The sequence below is a fragment of the Xenopus tropicalis genome, chromosome 5 (assembly GCF_000004195.4).
Source record: "Xenopus tropicalis strain Nigerian chromosome 5, UCB_Xtro_10.0, whole genome shotgun sequence".
In the NCBI taxonomy this organism is placed as follows: Eukaryota; Metazoa; Chordata; class Amphibia; order Anura; family Pipidae; genus Xenopus; species Xenopus tropicalis.
The window spans coordinates 146444645-146460898 of record NC_030681.2 but is presented as its reverse complement, the minus strand read 5'-3'; the positions used below and the strand labels follow the sequence as shown (position 1 = coordinate 146460898).

General features: G+C 42.8%; 1 protein-coding gene across 2 annotated transcripts in view; it reads left to right on the top strand.

The window, feature by feature from the left end:
• The window catches only part of cd2ap (CD2-associated protein), a 69920-nt gene extending 55957 nt beyond the window's left edge, over positions 1-13963 (top strand). Inside the window, 8 exon segments of one of the 2 annotated variants that reach the window (NM_001127963.1) lie at positions 1205-1267; positions 1829-1988; positions 2711-3105; positions 8254-8369; positions 8704-8790; positions 9472-9695; positions 10618-10681; positions 11560-13963. In NM_001127963.1, coding sequence (NP_001121435.1) covers positions 1205-1267; positions 1829-1988; positions 2711-3105; positions 8254-8369; positions 8704-8790; positions 9472-9695; positions 10618-10681; positions 11560-11601 — 1151 coding nt within the window. In that variant the 3' untranslated portion in view covers positions 11602-13963. 2 annotated transcript variants of the gene reach the window in all.
• Positions 13964-16254: the final 2291 nt, after the last annotated feature.

Sequence of the window (16254 nt, the reverse complement as noted above, 5' to 3'; positions counted from 1 at the left end):
GAATGGGATTGTGTCTGCATTTTGGTTTGAGAGGCAGGAGAATTCTCAGGCATGATTTCTCATTTCTCTCTCCCCTCTCATATAATAATGCTGCTGTGACTTCACATGAACCCAGGGTGCCATTGACTGCAGAGGGGTGATAGCAAGGAGCCTCATCACACAAAAAATTATTTGTCATGAGGTTCTCCTTTGCAGGATCCTTAGATCAGCCATAGAGGAGAAGCTGAAACTGACAGTTTGTTGGGAGGAGATGACAAGTGGTGAATCTAGAGCAGGCGATGACCTAGGATGTTCTGGATCAGTGCTGTCCAACTTAAATCACCTGATGACTATGTCTCCTACAGCATATTCAAGGGCACAGTGAAATGATGGTGTCATATAATATAATATTAGCCCTTAAGCAGACTGGGGGCAATAGAATGCTTTGGAGGGCCACATCCAGCTCACCCACCTCCAGTTGGGCACTACAGCTATAGAGGCAGCAGAATCTACAGGTCAGGTCCCCTAGCGACCATAAGGGTCTGCTTCCTCTATAGTTAACCCCTGGTTGGACTGTTCTAGATAAAGCATTTATTAGTGACAAGCAATATAAGGGAACGGTGGTCAGCCAGCCTGAGAATCGGCTCAGCCAGTGCTAAAACTGGAAGCTGAGTCAGTAACAACATCATAGAATCTAGGGGTTAAAGAAAGGAAAATCATTATATATGAACTTCTTAAAAGAGAAGAAAAGTAGGGATGCGCCGAATCCAGGATTCGGTTTGGGATTCGCCTAAGGGTTGGCATTTTTAGGCATGGCCCTGGCTGAACCGAATCCGAATTGAAATATTTTTGCTGTGCGCAATTGTTTTTACCCCTTCTTAGTTTGCATATACATGTACCCCGGGCCGGTGCAGTTTTCTGCTAATAGGAGCACTGGCCTTGAGGTATTGGGTAAGTGAATACAATCACTGCCCAACATTTGCCACCCCCCACTGATATTGATTTCTCCTTTAATATTTCCCATAGCTATAAGACACTTCTATCTTCTAATTCCTGAGACTGCCCCCCCCCTCACTGATCTTTTCTTCTCTCTGACAAAGGGTGGGCCAGGAAAAAGGAAATGTGTGTCTTTGTATTTGCCTCTCTCTGGTGACTGTTTGCTCATAGAAATGAAAAGTTTCCTGGTATAAGCATTGCAGCTGAATCTAATGTTCTCCTTTTACAGCACCAAAGCCAGAACTTCGCATTGCAGAGAAAAAGTCAACTCCAACGAAGACAGAAGAGAAAGGTAACTGGTACTTGGGTGGCACCCCCTGACTCTAAACATTTACTATTTTGTGATTTGTCTTATTAAGTGCAAAATACAAGTCACTCACGATTCAGTAGCTGCAAAAAGCTGCCTCCGTGCAGGTTTGTTGGAGTAATCAGTGGGAAGGATACAGACGTTTCGGGAACCTCTCCCGGAAGCCATGGCTTTTAGGAATACTCACTCCAAGTTAATTCTACTATAGACTCTATTTTGGATAGCACAACCGATTTTTTCTTTTTGTGATTTGTCTTGTTAGGAGCTTCCATTCCCTATCTCTCTTTGTGTCCCTTGCTGAGTCACAGTGATCCTCACCAAATGTCACCTCAACTCTATATTTTTCTACATCGGCCCCAGTTTTGACATTTTTTTTTTCTGCAGTTTAACCTAGTAATCATTACTCCTGTCATATTAGGAATGGGCTGTCCATTCATTACTTAACCGACTGCTTTCTCTTAGTTTCAAATAAGATCTGGTATAAGTATATAATGGAAATCCAACTGTGCATATGTCAACTGAGGAGTATTTATTTCTTTATTGCAGATGAAAAGCCATTGGTGGACCTCAAGCCCCCCAAACCTGCAGCTCCTCAGGTACCTCCGAAGAAACCAAATCTTACAAGCAAGAGTAATAGTATCCTAAAACCCGCGGTAATCCCGCCCAAGCGTCCGGAAAAGCCAGCGTTTGCCTCACCAACCTCCAAGTAAGCCTAAATGCCTATCTAAAGCTGTGAGCGACTGGCTTTCTATAGTATATAATAAAGCTAGTGCTTGCTAAATTCCAACGCACTCCTGTGTACTTGTGTTTTTGCCCAAGTAGTTTAATTTGTATCCATAGCACAACTGGTAGGTACATTGTGTACATGGGATAGAGACGTACAATATACACACGTGCAGGCACTCAATGAGTAGGCTGCATACGGCTTTTTTGCTTCCCTAACTGAAGACTCACAGCGGTGTATCTGGGCCTCCTCCTACCATTGGTTCATTTTGGACAAATTCCATTTTATTTTCTTGGATACAGGCTTAGCATAGTTGCCTGGTCTACTGTGTTACCTGGGATAAACCCTGTCTGTCTGACTGTCTGACAAGTCTCCTAGTGAGGATCTTGGACAGTATATTAATATCAGCAGTTAGATGTGAGATAGGCCCATAAAATGTACCCAGTTTGGTTAAAAATCCCTTTTGAAGTGTGCTTTCCAATACACTTAGGCCCGGCTTCACAGAGCAGGCGGAGAAAAGTGGATCCACTCTCTTCCACAGCTCTGTATAGCCACACTGACAGGCAGAGCTTCTACCTGTGTGCGGGAAGAAAAACTAAATTTAATTCCAAATTCCATTCAAGGTTTGAGATTAGAGACTTGATGTTTTCTTTCAGAGCTGCCCAAACCAGCAGATTCACGTTTTTCTTGCTTTTCTGTTCCAGGCCTAATGGGGATTTACTGCTAAATCGCGCTAAGCCAGAATCAGAGACTTTTAATAAAGCAAAGACAGAGCCGGACCCACAGGTTCCAAGTCGACCAAAACCAGCAGAAGCAGAACCACATAATAAAACAAAAACTGACCTCGAGCAGATTCTAAGCCGACCCAAATCAGAAGTGGAACCGCATAATAAAACAAAAACTGATCTGGAGCAGATTCTGAACAGGCCAAAGTCAGAGGCAGAACCTCTTAATAAAACAAAGATGGATCTAGAGCAGATCCTGAGCAGACCAAAATCCAACGGGGAACATCATAACAAAACAAAGATGGACCTGGAACATATTCTGAGCAGACCAAAGTCAGTGGAAGTAGAGCCAGCGGCTAAAAGTCCCAGAGATGGTAAGTAAAATATTGTGCCTTGTTTTGTGTATTTATGGTTATCTCTTGGGAATCAGGCCTAATCCTGTCACTGCCCACAACCTTATTCCTCATTAGGCAAAAACCCCAATAGGGGACTGCATCTGCAGAGCTGCACTAATCCATAGCAACCAATCAGTTATTGGCTTTTTTATTATGCTCAATGCCATTGACCGAAGACCAGCCAATTGTTGATTGGTTACTCTTCTAATGTCTGCAGCACTATTAGTAAATAAGCTCGCCTTCTATTTGGTTTTATTGATTTTGTAGAAATGTTTTTGTACGCGCTGCATCATTGGTCTGACGTAGTCCTCAGCCTAAAGGATTTTCTGCTCTGCCTGATTTATATACAAATGGTTCTAAATAAATATGTTGGTCAGGTTGGGGGTCATCTGCAGGCAGGCAGGCATACGAGGTTCGATTGGGTAGACTCTCTGACCGATCAACCCAATGGAGCTTACAAAGGGGTGGCACAGAGTATAGGAGCATTTCTGTTGTTCTGACAGAACAGACTGTAAGTAATAAGGAGCCCCACTGGCTGACATGGTACATCACAAGGTGATCCCCAAACCGACCAATATCCATAGTACAAGGATATCAGTTGGGATCAAAGGACCACCATACACACACACAGATAGTCATACAAAACTGGGCCAGTATAGCCACCTTTAGACAAGGCTGCCAATCATTGTCATCTTTACAAACACTCACATTTAGGGGCCTATTTATTAACATTGGATCAAACATCACTGGTGATGTTGCCCCGTAGCAACCAATCAGATCTTTTCTTTTGTTTTCTAAAGGTGGCCATACACGGGCTGATAATAGCTGCCGATATCGGTTCCTTGGACCGATTCGGCAGCTTATCGGCCCGTGTAGGGGCAGGAACGAGGGGCATGCCTGAGCGATATCTGGCCTGAAATTGGCCAGATATCGATCGGGCAGGTTAAAAGATTTAGTCGAATTATATTTGCCATTGCCGCCAATATAATTCGATCGTTACGCCCCAAACGATCAAATTAGCCTACATTTTCCCTGATGTCGCCCACCCATAGGTGGGGATATCGGGAGAAGATCTGCTCGCTTGGCGACCTTGCCAAGCGAGCGGATCTTCACGTGTTTGGACACCTTAACTTATAGGTGACCGTTCCAATCTAATTGCTGATTGGTTGCTATGGGCAACATCACCGGTGAAGTTTATCTCCAATGTTAATAAAGCCGCCCCTTATTGTAATACCCAGCAGCGTCTAAAAAATCAAGAATGTACACTACTCCCATAACTGGTTAGTTAAACCCATGAATGGAGGGACCCACTTTCAAGGACCAGTTCCAGCTGTTGTTAGTTAAGTAGCTAAGCAGGGTAGTGTATTATTTTAATGTATTTTACACCAGTTTCATCCCAAACAATATGGAACAATGGTAAGAATGGAAGGTTAACGCCACCCCAAAGAATCCATAACCAAGAGAATGTATGTGCATCCTTGTAGCACTGTGTAGGGATGCCGTACAGCCCTTCCGCTACAGCAGCCCAGTCTCTAGCCATTTGCTATCCATCTCTCATACATACTCATGTTTCCTGTAGATGCCAATAACAAGAGTAAAATGGCGGCTGACATGTAGCCAGTGTGACTCCTACTAACGCCATGTTCCTGCTGTGCATGCCAAGGCTTTTTCTGCTCCTTTGACAAATGTTTCTTTTTCCTGCTTTGCAAAGTAATTTTTGTTTCAAAATCTCTTTTCTAGACATTCCTCTCCTTGACTTTTCTTTCCAGATTTTGTTTCCTATCCTGTTTGCCATGTTTCCCTTCTTTCGTGTAAGGAACTTACCCTACCCTACTCCATTTTGGTAAGATCACATTCTCTCACAGAAATCCTTCTGAACTCATGAATACACTAGAACGTATAAAGTCACTAACTAACAGCTTAGAGAGCTGAAAGCAGGAAAAAGTGTTCTGGCTATTATGTTAGACATCTGCTCACTCCAGCCTTTATAGATTACATTTTTGCCTAACTAACTATATTGAAAACATTTTTTATTTTGGGCAATCTGTCACTGAACTGTTCCTTTAAAAAATAAATAAATAAAAGCCTGACAAGAAACGTTTCCCCCCTCAAACTGCCCCACCGGGGACTTACCAAGCAGCAGCTAGAACTTTCCATGGCTTTAAATAATGGTTTACATGATCATATCTGATTTATGAGAGCAAGAGTGTGATTTGTTGGCGCTATAGGCATCATCATGGCCCCACATCAGTATACAATGGAGGTTGCTGGGGACCTGGGGTTTTTCTGGATAAGTGGTCTTTACGTAATTTGGATCTCCATACCATAAACCCAATAGGGCTGTTCTGCCCCCAATAAGGGGTAATTATATCTTAGTTGGGATCAAGTACAGGAACTGTTTTATTATTACAGAGAAAAGGGAATCATTTAACCATGAAATAAACCCAATAGGGCTGTTCTGCCCCCAATAAGGGGTAATTATATCTTAGTTGGGATCAAGTACAGGTACTGTTTTATTATTACAGAGAAAAGGGAATCATTTAACCATGAAATAAACCCAATAGGGCTGTTCTGCCCCCAATAAGGGGTAATTATATCTTAGTTGGGATCAAGTACAGGTACTGTTTTATTATTACAGAGAAAAGGGAATCATTTAACCATGAAATAAACCCAATAGGGCTGTTCTGCCCCCAATAAGGGGTAATTATATCTTAGTTGGGATCAAGTACAGGTACTGTTTTATTATTACAGAGAAAAGGGAAACATTTAACCATGAAATAAACCCAATAGGGCTGTTCTGCCCCCAATAAGGGGTAATTATATCTTAGTTGGGATCAAGTACAGGTACTGTTTTATTATTACAGAGAAAAGGGAAACATTTAACCATGAAATAAACCCAATAGGGCTGTTCTGCCCCCAATAAGGGGTAATTATATCTTAGTTGGGATCAAGTACAGGTACTGTTTTATTATTACAGAGAAAAGGGAATCATTTAACCATTAAATAAACCCAATAGGGCTGTTCTGCCCCCAATAAGGGGTAATTATATCTTAGTTGGGATCAAGTACAGGTACTGTTTTATTATTACAGAGAAAAGGGAATCTTTTTTAAAAATTAGAATTATTTTCTTATAATGGAGTCTAAGGGAGATGGTCTTCCTGTAATTTGGAGCTTTTTTGGATAAAGAGTTTCTGGTAAATGGATCCCCTACCTGTAATAAGCAGAGAAATGCAGACAAATACTAACTTTAAATATGATGGAGAGAGTAATATTTTGAGACCGATTGCCATTGGTCTTAATTTTTCATTTGTAGTTTTTTTTAGTTATTTTACATTTTGTTCAGCGGCTCTCTAGTTTGCAATTGAGGCACTTATCTGGTTGCTAGGATCCAAATTACCTTAGCAACCAGGGAGTTGGAATAAGGTACTGGTGTATAAATAGAAGGAGGTCTGAACAGAAAAGTGAGTTATAAAAAGTAACTGTAACAGTACAATTGTAGCCTGACAGAGCAATAGTTTTTAGGCTGCCAGGGTCAGTGACCCCCCCCCCCCTTTTGAAAGCTGTAGAAGAAAGCAAATTAAAAAAAAAAAAAAAACATAAAAAATTAATAATGAAGAAATGTACAGTGGTAAAAACGTGCATTCCCAATACTCCCCATATGCAGGCAGTGTGTACAGTGTGGCTTTCATGACCATACAGCAAGTTTCACCCAATGAGGTTACTAGCTTGTGCTATGTGCTTACATCCAACAACTTGTATGGCCCCCCGCCCTGAGAAAGGAAGGGCAGCGTTACAGACTCTGAGAGACCCCCTATTTCTGATTACATTGCTTTGGAATAATATCCTGACATTCTCCATGCCTTTCCTCATTGGCTCCTACTTACCGTGGCTACTTTAGTTATGGCCCAACTGATGACTTTTTACCCAAGGGTGATCGAAATGCTTGTTTGCCAGCCTGTGCCTATGCCAGCCATTGCTACCAGACTCACTTGGCATTGGGCAGGTAGCAACCTGTGTCATTTTTGGCCCATATCCTAGTAATATATAATTTGCTTATTGCTGAATCTTATAAAAAATTGTGATTGGTCAGATATTAAAGCCGGCCGTACAGTTAAGGATCTGCACAGTTTAGCTGATCTTTCCCCAATATGCCCATCTTATATATCAAAACGATGAGGGGTGGGGGGACTGATTCTAAACCTGCCCAATCAATAATTAACTGATTTTCAGTCAGTAAGGCCTGTTAGAGGCCCCCCATACACAGGCCAACTCAGAAGGAACAAATCAGAAGCATTTATTAGCCCAGATATAAACGCCATAAGCATGTATAATGAATGCACTGTATAAACTGACTTTTAGCTTAGGCTGAGGGTCTTACTTAGTCACATAAGGGGGCTTTTTTTATTATTCATGTGTCAAAGTGACGTTGGGCCAACCATGTGTGTTAAGGTGGCCATACACCAGGTCGCCAAGCAAGCGGATCTTCTCCCGATATCCCCACCTACGGGTGGGTGATATCGGGTGAATTTAGGCTTATTTGGTTGTTTGGCCCTGGGGCCAAATGATCAAATTATAACGACTGTATTGGGCACAGTCGGTTCGGGGACCGCATAAACGATCCGATGCAGTCCCCGATCCAACTAAATTTATTAACCTGCCCGATCGATATCTGGCCGATTTCACGGCTGGAGTTCCCCTTTAAAGGGAGGATATGCTGAATGAATGGAGGTTATAAGGGGGTGATGTTTCTTTTAGTGGCTGTGATTGGGAGCTTTTATATGGGCTGTGTCCCTACAGACCTCAGTGCAAGAGCTGCCTTGTATCATTGGTCATTCTGCTTCATTGCGGTTAGCAAGCTGTATGGCAGCTCCCACGCATGTGTGTGACTCCGTATGTACAGAAAATGATAGTACTGTGTGTACAGTAATGAATTCCCATGTTATAGTACAGCCCAGCTATTTACTGTATTTAGCAGCAATAGTAACCTGTCAGTAGGGCAGCAGGTTCACTCAATCTGTGCAGTTATTATTCTCCATTAAAGCGCAATAAACACAACAAATGAGTTAATATATCAGGAATGGGTATGTACGAGGTGAATACAATTCTTGCATTTTTCTCTTTCTCTAGAGGTGGACTTTTTTGGTGATGTGATACCTACCTCAAACCATTTATCCCACCCGACTGCAAGCAGGCCAAAGATGCAAGGGAAGAGACCGCCCGGTCGATTCAATGGTTCCACTGCTGTAAGTTGGCTCTTGGGCCCTGTTGTGTTATCCATAGCGACAACTGGCACAGGCCCTACTGCCTGTCAGCTACTCCTCCTTTTCCTTTAGGCTATGGCCCCTGTGGGTATCTTGTATGGGGGTTATAACATGTTCAGGGGGCTGTGAGAGGCGCTAAGGAGGTTGTGCACAGTCAGTCTGTAAATAATGGAGTCCTGTGAAAGGCTGAATATGCAACACCGATACTCCCATGTCCTAATATTACCATCAGACGAGTTCTAGGGGGATTTATTTTAATATAAATTGTTTATTGGTTTATGAACGTGTTTAATTCAAATGTATGTTTCCCCCATAGCAAAGCAAAGATGTAACAGATTCTGTCAAAGTGCTTAAAGAAGAGGAGGAGGAAAGTGCCAAAGTAAAGACTCCTGAAGTAAAGAAGGTATTGGAATTAAATAGTGTACCTGTAACTTACCTGCATTTGTATGTGGGTGGGTCTATGGTTTAGTTATACTCTGAGTATCACTCATGTATTATAGGGATAATGTACCCCCTACTGTAAATGATAAGGATATTAGCAGTCACTGAGGGGTTCTGTGCCCATATAAAGGCACAAGGCTGCAGGCTGAGTTATACAGGGAACTCTGAGTATCACTCATGTATTATAAGGGATAATGTACCCCCTACTGTAAATGATAAGGATATTAGCAGTCACTGAGGGGCTCTGTGCCCATATAAAGGCACAAGGCTGCAGGCTGAGTTATACAGGGAACTCTGAGTATCACTCATGTATTATAAGGGATAATGTACCCCCTACTGTAAATGATAAGGATATTAGCAGTCACTGAGGGGTTCTGTGCCCATATAAAGGCACAAGGCTGCAGGCTGAGTTATACAGGGAACTGTGAGTATCACTCATGTATTATAAGGGATAATGTACCCCCTACTGTAAATGATAAGTAAGTCTTAATCCAAATCCGTTGTACAATGTAACATTAACCCTAGGTGTGCCGGTGTCTGGTGATTTAGCTGCACTGTGTTGCCAATAAATGCCCAACTTGACACCTTTAGGGGTGTTTCCTTCCCCATTAACTTTTTTTTCTATGCACTTTAATCCTCCCAGCCATTGGTTTCCAGCCCTGGTCCATTTGCACTCTCGGTTTCACCCCTTGTGCCACTCCCTGTGTCAAAACCAGCCCCCAGCCCTCAGGTCCCATTACCTGCTGAGGTGAAAGTGAAATCAGATGTGACTGACAGTAAGAAGAGCGAAAAGAGTGAAATGGAAGAACTTAAAGCCCAAATCGGGGAACTGCTCAGCATCGTGGATGCACTTAGGAAAGAACATAGGTAAGTGTGCGATTATAAATGTGAGGGGAGGGGGGGTTAAAGGGGGAAGGAAAGGCTAAGTCACTTGGGGGTGCTTAAATGTTAGGCACCCCCAAATGACTTGAATCGCTTACCTCAGACCCCGGGCTGGTGCCCCTGTTAGGAGAAAACCGCACCAGCCCGGGGCACCTGGGGCGATGCGCTTCCGCCTTCGTTTCGCTGGGAATCCGAGTCCGGCGCATGTGCAGTAGAATGAAAAGCCGACTTCTCTGTTAAAGTTCCACTATTCACTCTACTGCGCGTGCGCACGCAGCAAAAGAAGGAAGCGATCGCTGCTACCCCGGGCTGGGGCTGTTCTCTCCGTACAGGGGCACCAGCCCGGGGTAGAAGGTAAGCGATTCAAGTCACTTGGGGGTGCCTAACATTTTGGCACCCCCAAGTGACTTAGCTTTTCCTTCTCCTTTAAGAGACATGATAGGGGCATTATAAAGACAACCACTGACAGACCCCAAGTTATCCAGGAATTAGCTGTTAAAAACATAATGAGTTATTGCAGTGATCCCCAAACAGTGGTTTGTGAGTGACATGTTGTTCTCCAATCCCTTGGATGTTGCTCCCAGGGGCCTCAAAGTAGGAGCCCATTTTTTAATTTCTGGCTTGGGGGCAAGTTTTGGTTACATAAAACCCAGTGTACTGCCAAACAGAGCCTTCTATAGGCTACCAGTCCACATAGGGGCTACCAAATAGCCATTTATAGCTCTTATTTGCACCCCCAGGAACTTTTTCCATGCTTGTGTTGCTCCCCAACACTTCTTCCACTTGAATGTGGCTCACGAGTATAAAAGGTTGGGGATCCCTGAGTTATGGTGACTTATGGTTATGGTGATTTTCTGCCTCTCCCCTATATTATATGCTAAGAAATGTTTATTGTCTCCTATTCTAGGAAAGAGATGGATCACCTAAAGAAAGAGCTGGAAGAGGAGCGATTGTTACGGACCAGTTTAGAGGTGAGACATTTCTTCATTAAACTTCTGGCTGGGAATGGGGTATTAAAGGGCAAAGCAGCCCAAGTGTAAAACCTTGGCCTATGGGTATTTCATTCAGATCACTGGGATCTCTAATTGAGCACTCAGACTGATCCAATATGGGGCTCAGGGATAGAGCAGCGGTTGGCCAGTTCACTCTAATCAGCCAATCAGTTTGGCTCCCCATATCACTCTCAGTAATGCCAACCAGAGACATTCTTCGAGAGCATTCATGAAAAGAGTGTGACCATTGTAACACATTTCCAGTATGGCTAGAGATGTTAACGGTGAAGTTATCAAGTATTTGTCAACTTACTTGACACTACAGCACCTTCTGAATTATTTTTGTTTTTAGCCATACTTGAAGCTGGCAGCCATCTTATTGGATTCAATTGCCACTGCTTGTATAATGAATTGTAGGGGCAGAGGTCTGCGGTGGCACACAAGCTTATCACGTGACCCTCGTGCCCAGCATTAGCCGGGGGTGCCCAGCATTAGCCCGGGGTGCCCAACTTTAGCCCGGGGTGTAGGTAGCATACACAGCTGCGGGACAAGGAAAACTGTGTATGTGCCATCACTAGGGCCCTGGCAACAGTTGTCAGACTTCAGCTGAAAAATTGATGGAAACTTTTTGAAGATGCTGAGGGCCACAACTGGGCGCACTGGGCTTATTTTTTATTTTTTTTTATTAAAATGGAACCCCAGGGCAAGCTGATTTCTGCATCATCGCCTCTTCTTTTCCTCCATTCTTACACCTACTTCATACTAATGGTTACTGGCTGTTTACATTTAACTATTATCCTTGGTTTTGCCTGATTATCTCTGCAATAACCCAGCTATGTAATTGTCTCTTCCCACAGACTGAGGTTGACAAGCTGAAGAAGGCAGTCCAGTTAACATGAGGCGGCCATTTTGTTAATGGCACCAGTCCAGATTAAAGTCCACGTCAGATATTTAATGCTGTCTCCTCTTTTCCTCGAGTTCATGGAAGCATGGTCCAACGATCCTCTGGCGCTTTCCTCTCGTTGCTTTGCCAATGGAATTAAAGAGGCCTTATCTCCTTACTGTGCTGGAGTGGCAGACCCTCGGACAACGGTTTGCTTCAAGATACTACTGAGTTTATGTACAAAGCGGGGATTCTGTACGAATTTTATTGAAAACTTATGTAATTTTTTTTTTTTTTTTAAATGCTCTGAATACGGTGATATATATATATCTTTAGATATAATCTGTAATATAGCCTAACGGGGGGATACGATAGCCTTAGATTAATAACCACTCGTCACGGGAAGCAAAAACGATCATGTTCTTTTGTATATTTTAGACTTCTTATCCAGGGTTACACACTGCTGTGCCTGTCTGCGGCCCAAGTATTAATTGCATTGTGTATAATTAGATTTCTATCGGCCGGTTGTTGATACTGTATGTAGGAGGCAATTCCCCTACGCATATAAGCGAGAAGAATGCTACTTTGTGTTTTTAATGGAGAGCTTGTTACGTCACTTTGCACAAGGAGAACTTCAAGGGATTTGGGTCATTGTACTGGAGCTTTGCACTTACACTGGAATAGGGAGCAGCTTGGAGGGGGGTACTCCTTTCTTATAACACCACCTATTTTGGGGGGGACCAACAGACTCCAAAAGGGGGACGGGGACTTCCTTGGGGCATTGGTGGAATTAGGGAACAGCCTAAGCAGATCAGAGGTGTAATATTTCCTATATTTATGGGCGTATTAATGTGCATTGGGTACCAAGAGTAGGGGAGGGGTCTTCTTAGCTTGAAAATGTCCCTTTGTAAAGGGCCGACTCTTAGCATTCAGCTCTCAAGGAATGCTGGGAGTTTTATTTTTTTTAACTGGATTTAGGGGTGTTGGCCTTAATACCCTGGGACCCTTCTTCCTGACATTGGACCCAGAAGCAAAATCATTTTCAGTGAGTTCCTTTCTATTTAAATTCCTGTACAGGTCGACGAACGCTAGATTTTTAGCAGGATGGTGCCCTTTTATAGGCAAGTAAACCTTGCGCCACCATATGTTCTATACTCTTTTATTTCTATAGCTTAAAAGATATTGGCTTCTGAACTCTTCCCCCAGTCGTACCTTGCTGATCATCAGTGTCCCAGTGAGCCGCTGTAATGTGGCCAATACTAATGAAACTGGGGGCCCTCCTTCTAAGAAACTTGTAGTGCAAACGGGAAGACAGAATAAAGTTATCTGATGAAAGTGTACTACTTTATCCAGTTACCACTTACCAACCAATCCCTTGCTGCGAAAGGAGAAGTATCATCTGTTATAACATGATCTTTATCAGAGAGATTTCCTTATTGGTTAAAATGAGGCTCAGGGTTTGAAGATCACTTGCAGTACCTTTTTCCACCAGTGCTGGCAGTGTTTCCAACAGAACTGTGCCTCGACTATAGACAAGCTGCAACCCTTGTACAAAGCACCTCCCAGATGTTCTAGACCCTTTTTACTAAACAGAGTAAAGCCATACAGAGAGAAATGGTACCTCCCTTTTATATATATATTTTTTATCCAGTGCATGTATGTGACGGCATCTCCGATCAGCTTAAGGATGATCTAAAACGTTCACGAATATAGTCAAATATATTGTATTCTAGGATATTTTTTTACCAGTACGATTGGATGCTATTGGCTGCTCGGATTATACCCAATCAGGAACTGAGCCTCTTGTTTCCAAGATTCCTCTGCAGATTCCATGCTGACCTCTCTATCAGGCACGGGTGGCCTAAGCTTCTCCAGGAGTTGTAATACTACAACACTTCACCTCCCAAAGACTCCCGACAGGGTGCTGAGAGTTGAAGTTTGGCAATAAATGGCCCAAAGAGCTGCCTGTTCCGTACTGACCATATTGCGCGGTGCACCTTGAGCGACAGACTGAGCAGTTCCGGCGCTGGGAATAGCAATCTGCATGTAGGCTTGGGGGCCGGCGAGACAATCCGTTTCAACTGAACTGTACAGTATAACAATGGAATGGCCTTGGTTTTTTTTTTTTGCATAGCAATAAAATTGAAAAACAAAAGTGCAATGAGATGATTTAACTAGTAAATTTTTTATAAGCTGCTAAGGGGAGGGGGGATTTCTAGCCATAAAAAAAATTACACTAATATCTTTACTTTGAAAGATTTATACGAAAACATTCCAAGAGCTTCAGAAATCAGCGCGTTAAAAATGACTGTTTACAGGTGCTGTTAAATAATGCATGCTTACAGAGCAGTTAATAAAATGATTGAATTTTCACAATATTTGTCGTTGGGTTTTTTTTCTTCTTGAGAAGCCACCGACCTTCCCCTGTAAGAGCAATGATCCCTTAGCCTTGCAGCATTTACTTCTATGACAGATGGAATCTGCTATTTTGACTTCTAACTACCCTCAACAGAAGCCTAGAGAGCACTGATCATGTGCAGTGCCACCGACACACCAAAGATGGACTAACAAGATCAGAATGCTCTAAACAACCCGATACATAAAGTAGTAATACGTGCTGATCAATGAGCCCATCACCAAAACCTAAAAGGCATTTATGCTATAGTTTTTAAAACTATATTACACTGTTCACATTGCAAATAATTGATTCAACTATCTAAAATGTTGAATGTCTTGAAATGTAGCTGTAATATTGGTGTGTAGGCGCCATCTCAGTGCATTGTGCCTGAGTCTGAGCTTTCAGCCAGCGCTACACATTAGAACTGCTTTCAGCTAACCTATTGTTTCTCCTACTCCCATGTAACTGGAGGAGTCCCAAGCCGGACTTGGATTTCTTACTATTGAGTGCTATTCTGATACCTACTGGGAGCTGCTATCTTGCTGCCTTCCCATTGTTCTGCTGATTGGCTGCTGGGAGGGGAGGGGAGGATATCACTCGAACTTGCAGTGCAGCAGTAAAGTGTGCCTGAGTTTGAGCTTTCAGAAGGAGCCAGCGCTACACATTAGAACTGCTTTCAGCTAACCTATTGTTTCTCCTACTCCCATGTAACTGGAGGAGTCCCAAGCCGGACTTGGATTTCTTACTATTGAGTGCTATTCTGATACCTACTGGGAGCTGCTATCTTGCTCCCTTCCCATTGCTCTGCTGATTGGCTGCTGGGGGGGGGGGGGGGGGGGGATTCTGTTGGTGAAGTATACTCATATTGTGACACAGTATCAAAGGTGATATTGAATATTGTTGCCAAAAGTTCTTCAATGCAAATCTATATCTATCTAAAGAAGCCAGGGAACCATAAGGGAAACCAATGAAAACAATAGAAACATATAGCATAGAGAAAAAAAAGAAAATATTGATAGAAAATCAGAAGGAAAGGGAACCTCGCTCTAGGTTGAGGTTCCAGACACTCTTGTCTTATGCCAAAGGAACCATAGCCATGCACCGAATGGGCACCTCCCCTCCCACCACTAGAGTCTGGCCTCACATTGTCTACAAAGTTTGTGTATCATCTCCGCACTCTCTTAGAAGATGTAATGGAGAAACCTGCAAAAGAAACAACCGAACCAAATGCTCTAAACAACCGGATAGAGAAAGCGATGAAATTGCAGATTTAGCCCCCATGGTGGGAAATGGAATTGCAAAAATAATGGCTCTTTGGTAATGACTGGAACTCATGTTTTTATCATGGTTTGTGTTTTGAGGTGTTGGATGAACTCCGCTGTATACTGGTTTCAAATATTATGCCTCTATTTTATATGGAGTTATCAAACCATAAACTCTAACAAAACTAAAACAAATCTAAAGAACTTGAGCAGATCGTACCTGTCCTTGGGAAAGATTCTCTCAGAATAATCTCAAGCAACAGCTGTTTCATCTGCCACCTCTAAAGAGGAAAGTTATGAATCATCTAGAATATGCTGTTCAGTTCTGGTCTCCAGTGCTCAAACAGGACATTATTGAGTTAGAGAGGGTCCAGAGAAGGGCAACTAAGCTGGTAAAGGGTATGGGAAGTCTCAGTTATGGGGAAAGACTGGCCAAGTAGGGTTTGGTTACACTGGGGAAGAGGCGCTTAAGGGGTGACATGATAACTATGTATAAATATATAAGGGGATCATATAATAACCTCTCTAAGCTATAGGAGATATCTTTTAGTACAAGTTGCCCCAGGGACTGGTCCGATTGCCATCTTGGAGTCAGGAAGGAATTGTTTCCCCTCTGCGGCAAATTAGAGAGGCTTCAGATGGGTTTTTTTTGCCTTCCTCTGGATCAACTAGCAGTTAGGCAGGTTATATATAGGCATTATGGTTGAACGTACGTCTTTTTTCAACCTAACTTACTATGTTACTATGTATTGACCAAGGCCTTCATATTTACTGATAATTCTGTTGGGAATATCGTTTGTTAAATGCACAGAAAATAAAGTTGGTATTGGGTTGGATTGGCAAACAAGTCAGTGGGTGCAGCAGGCATGCCTCCAGGTACTGAAGGGCGAAAAAAAAACACATTTTCACGATATTAGCGGTTTTGAAACCATGACAAAATGTAAAGAACACATAAAGATCCATGGATCTTAATGGACTTTCAAATAAAAAAACTCAAAAACACCTAAAA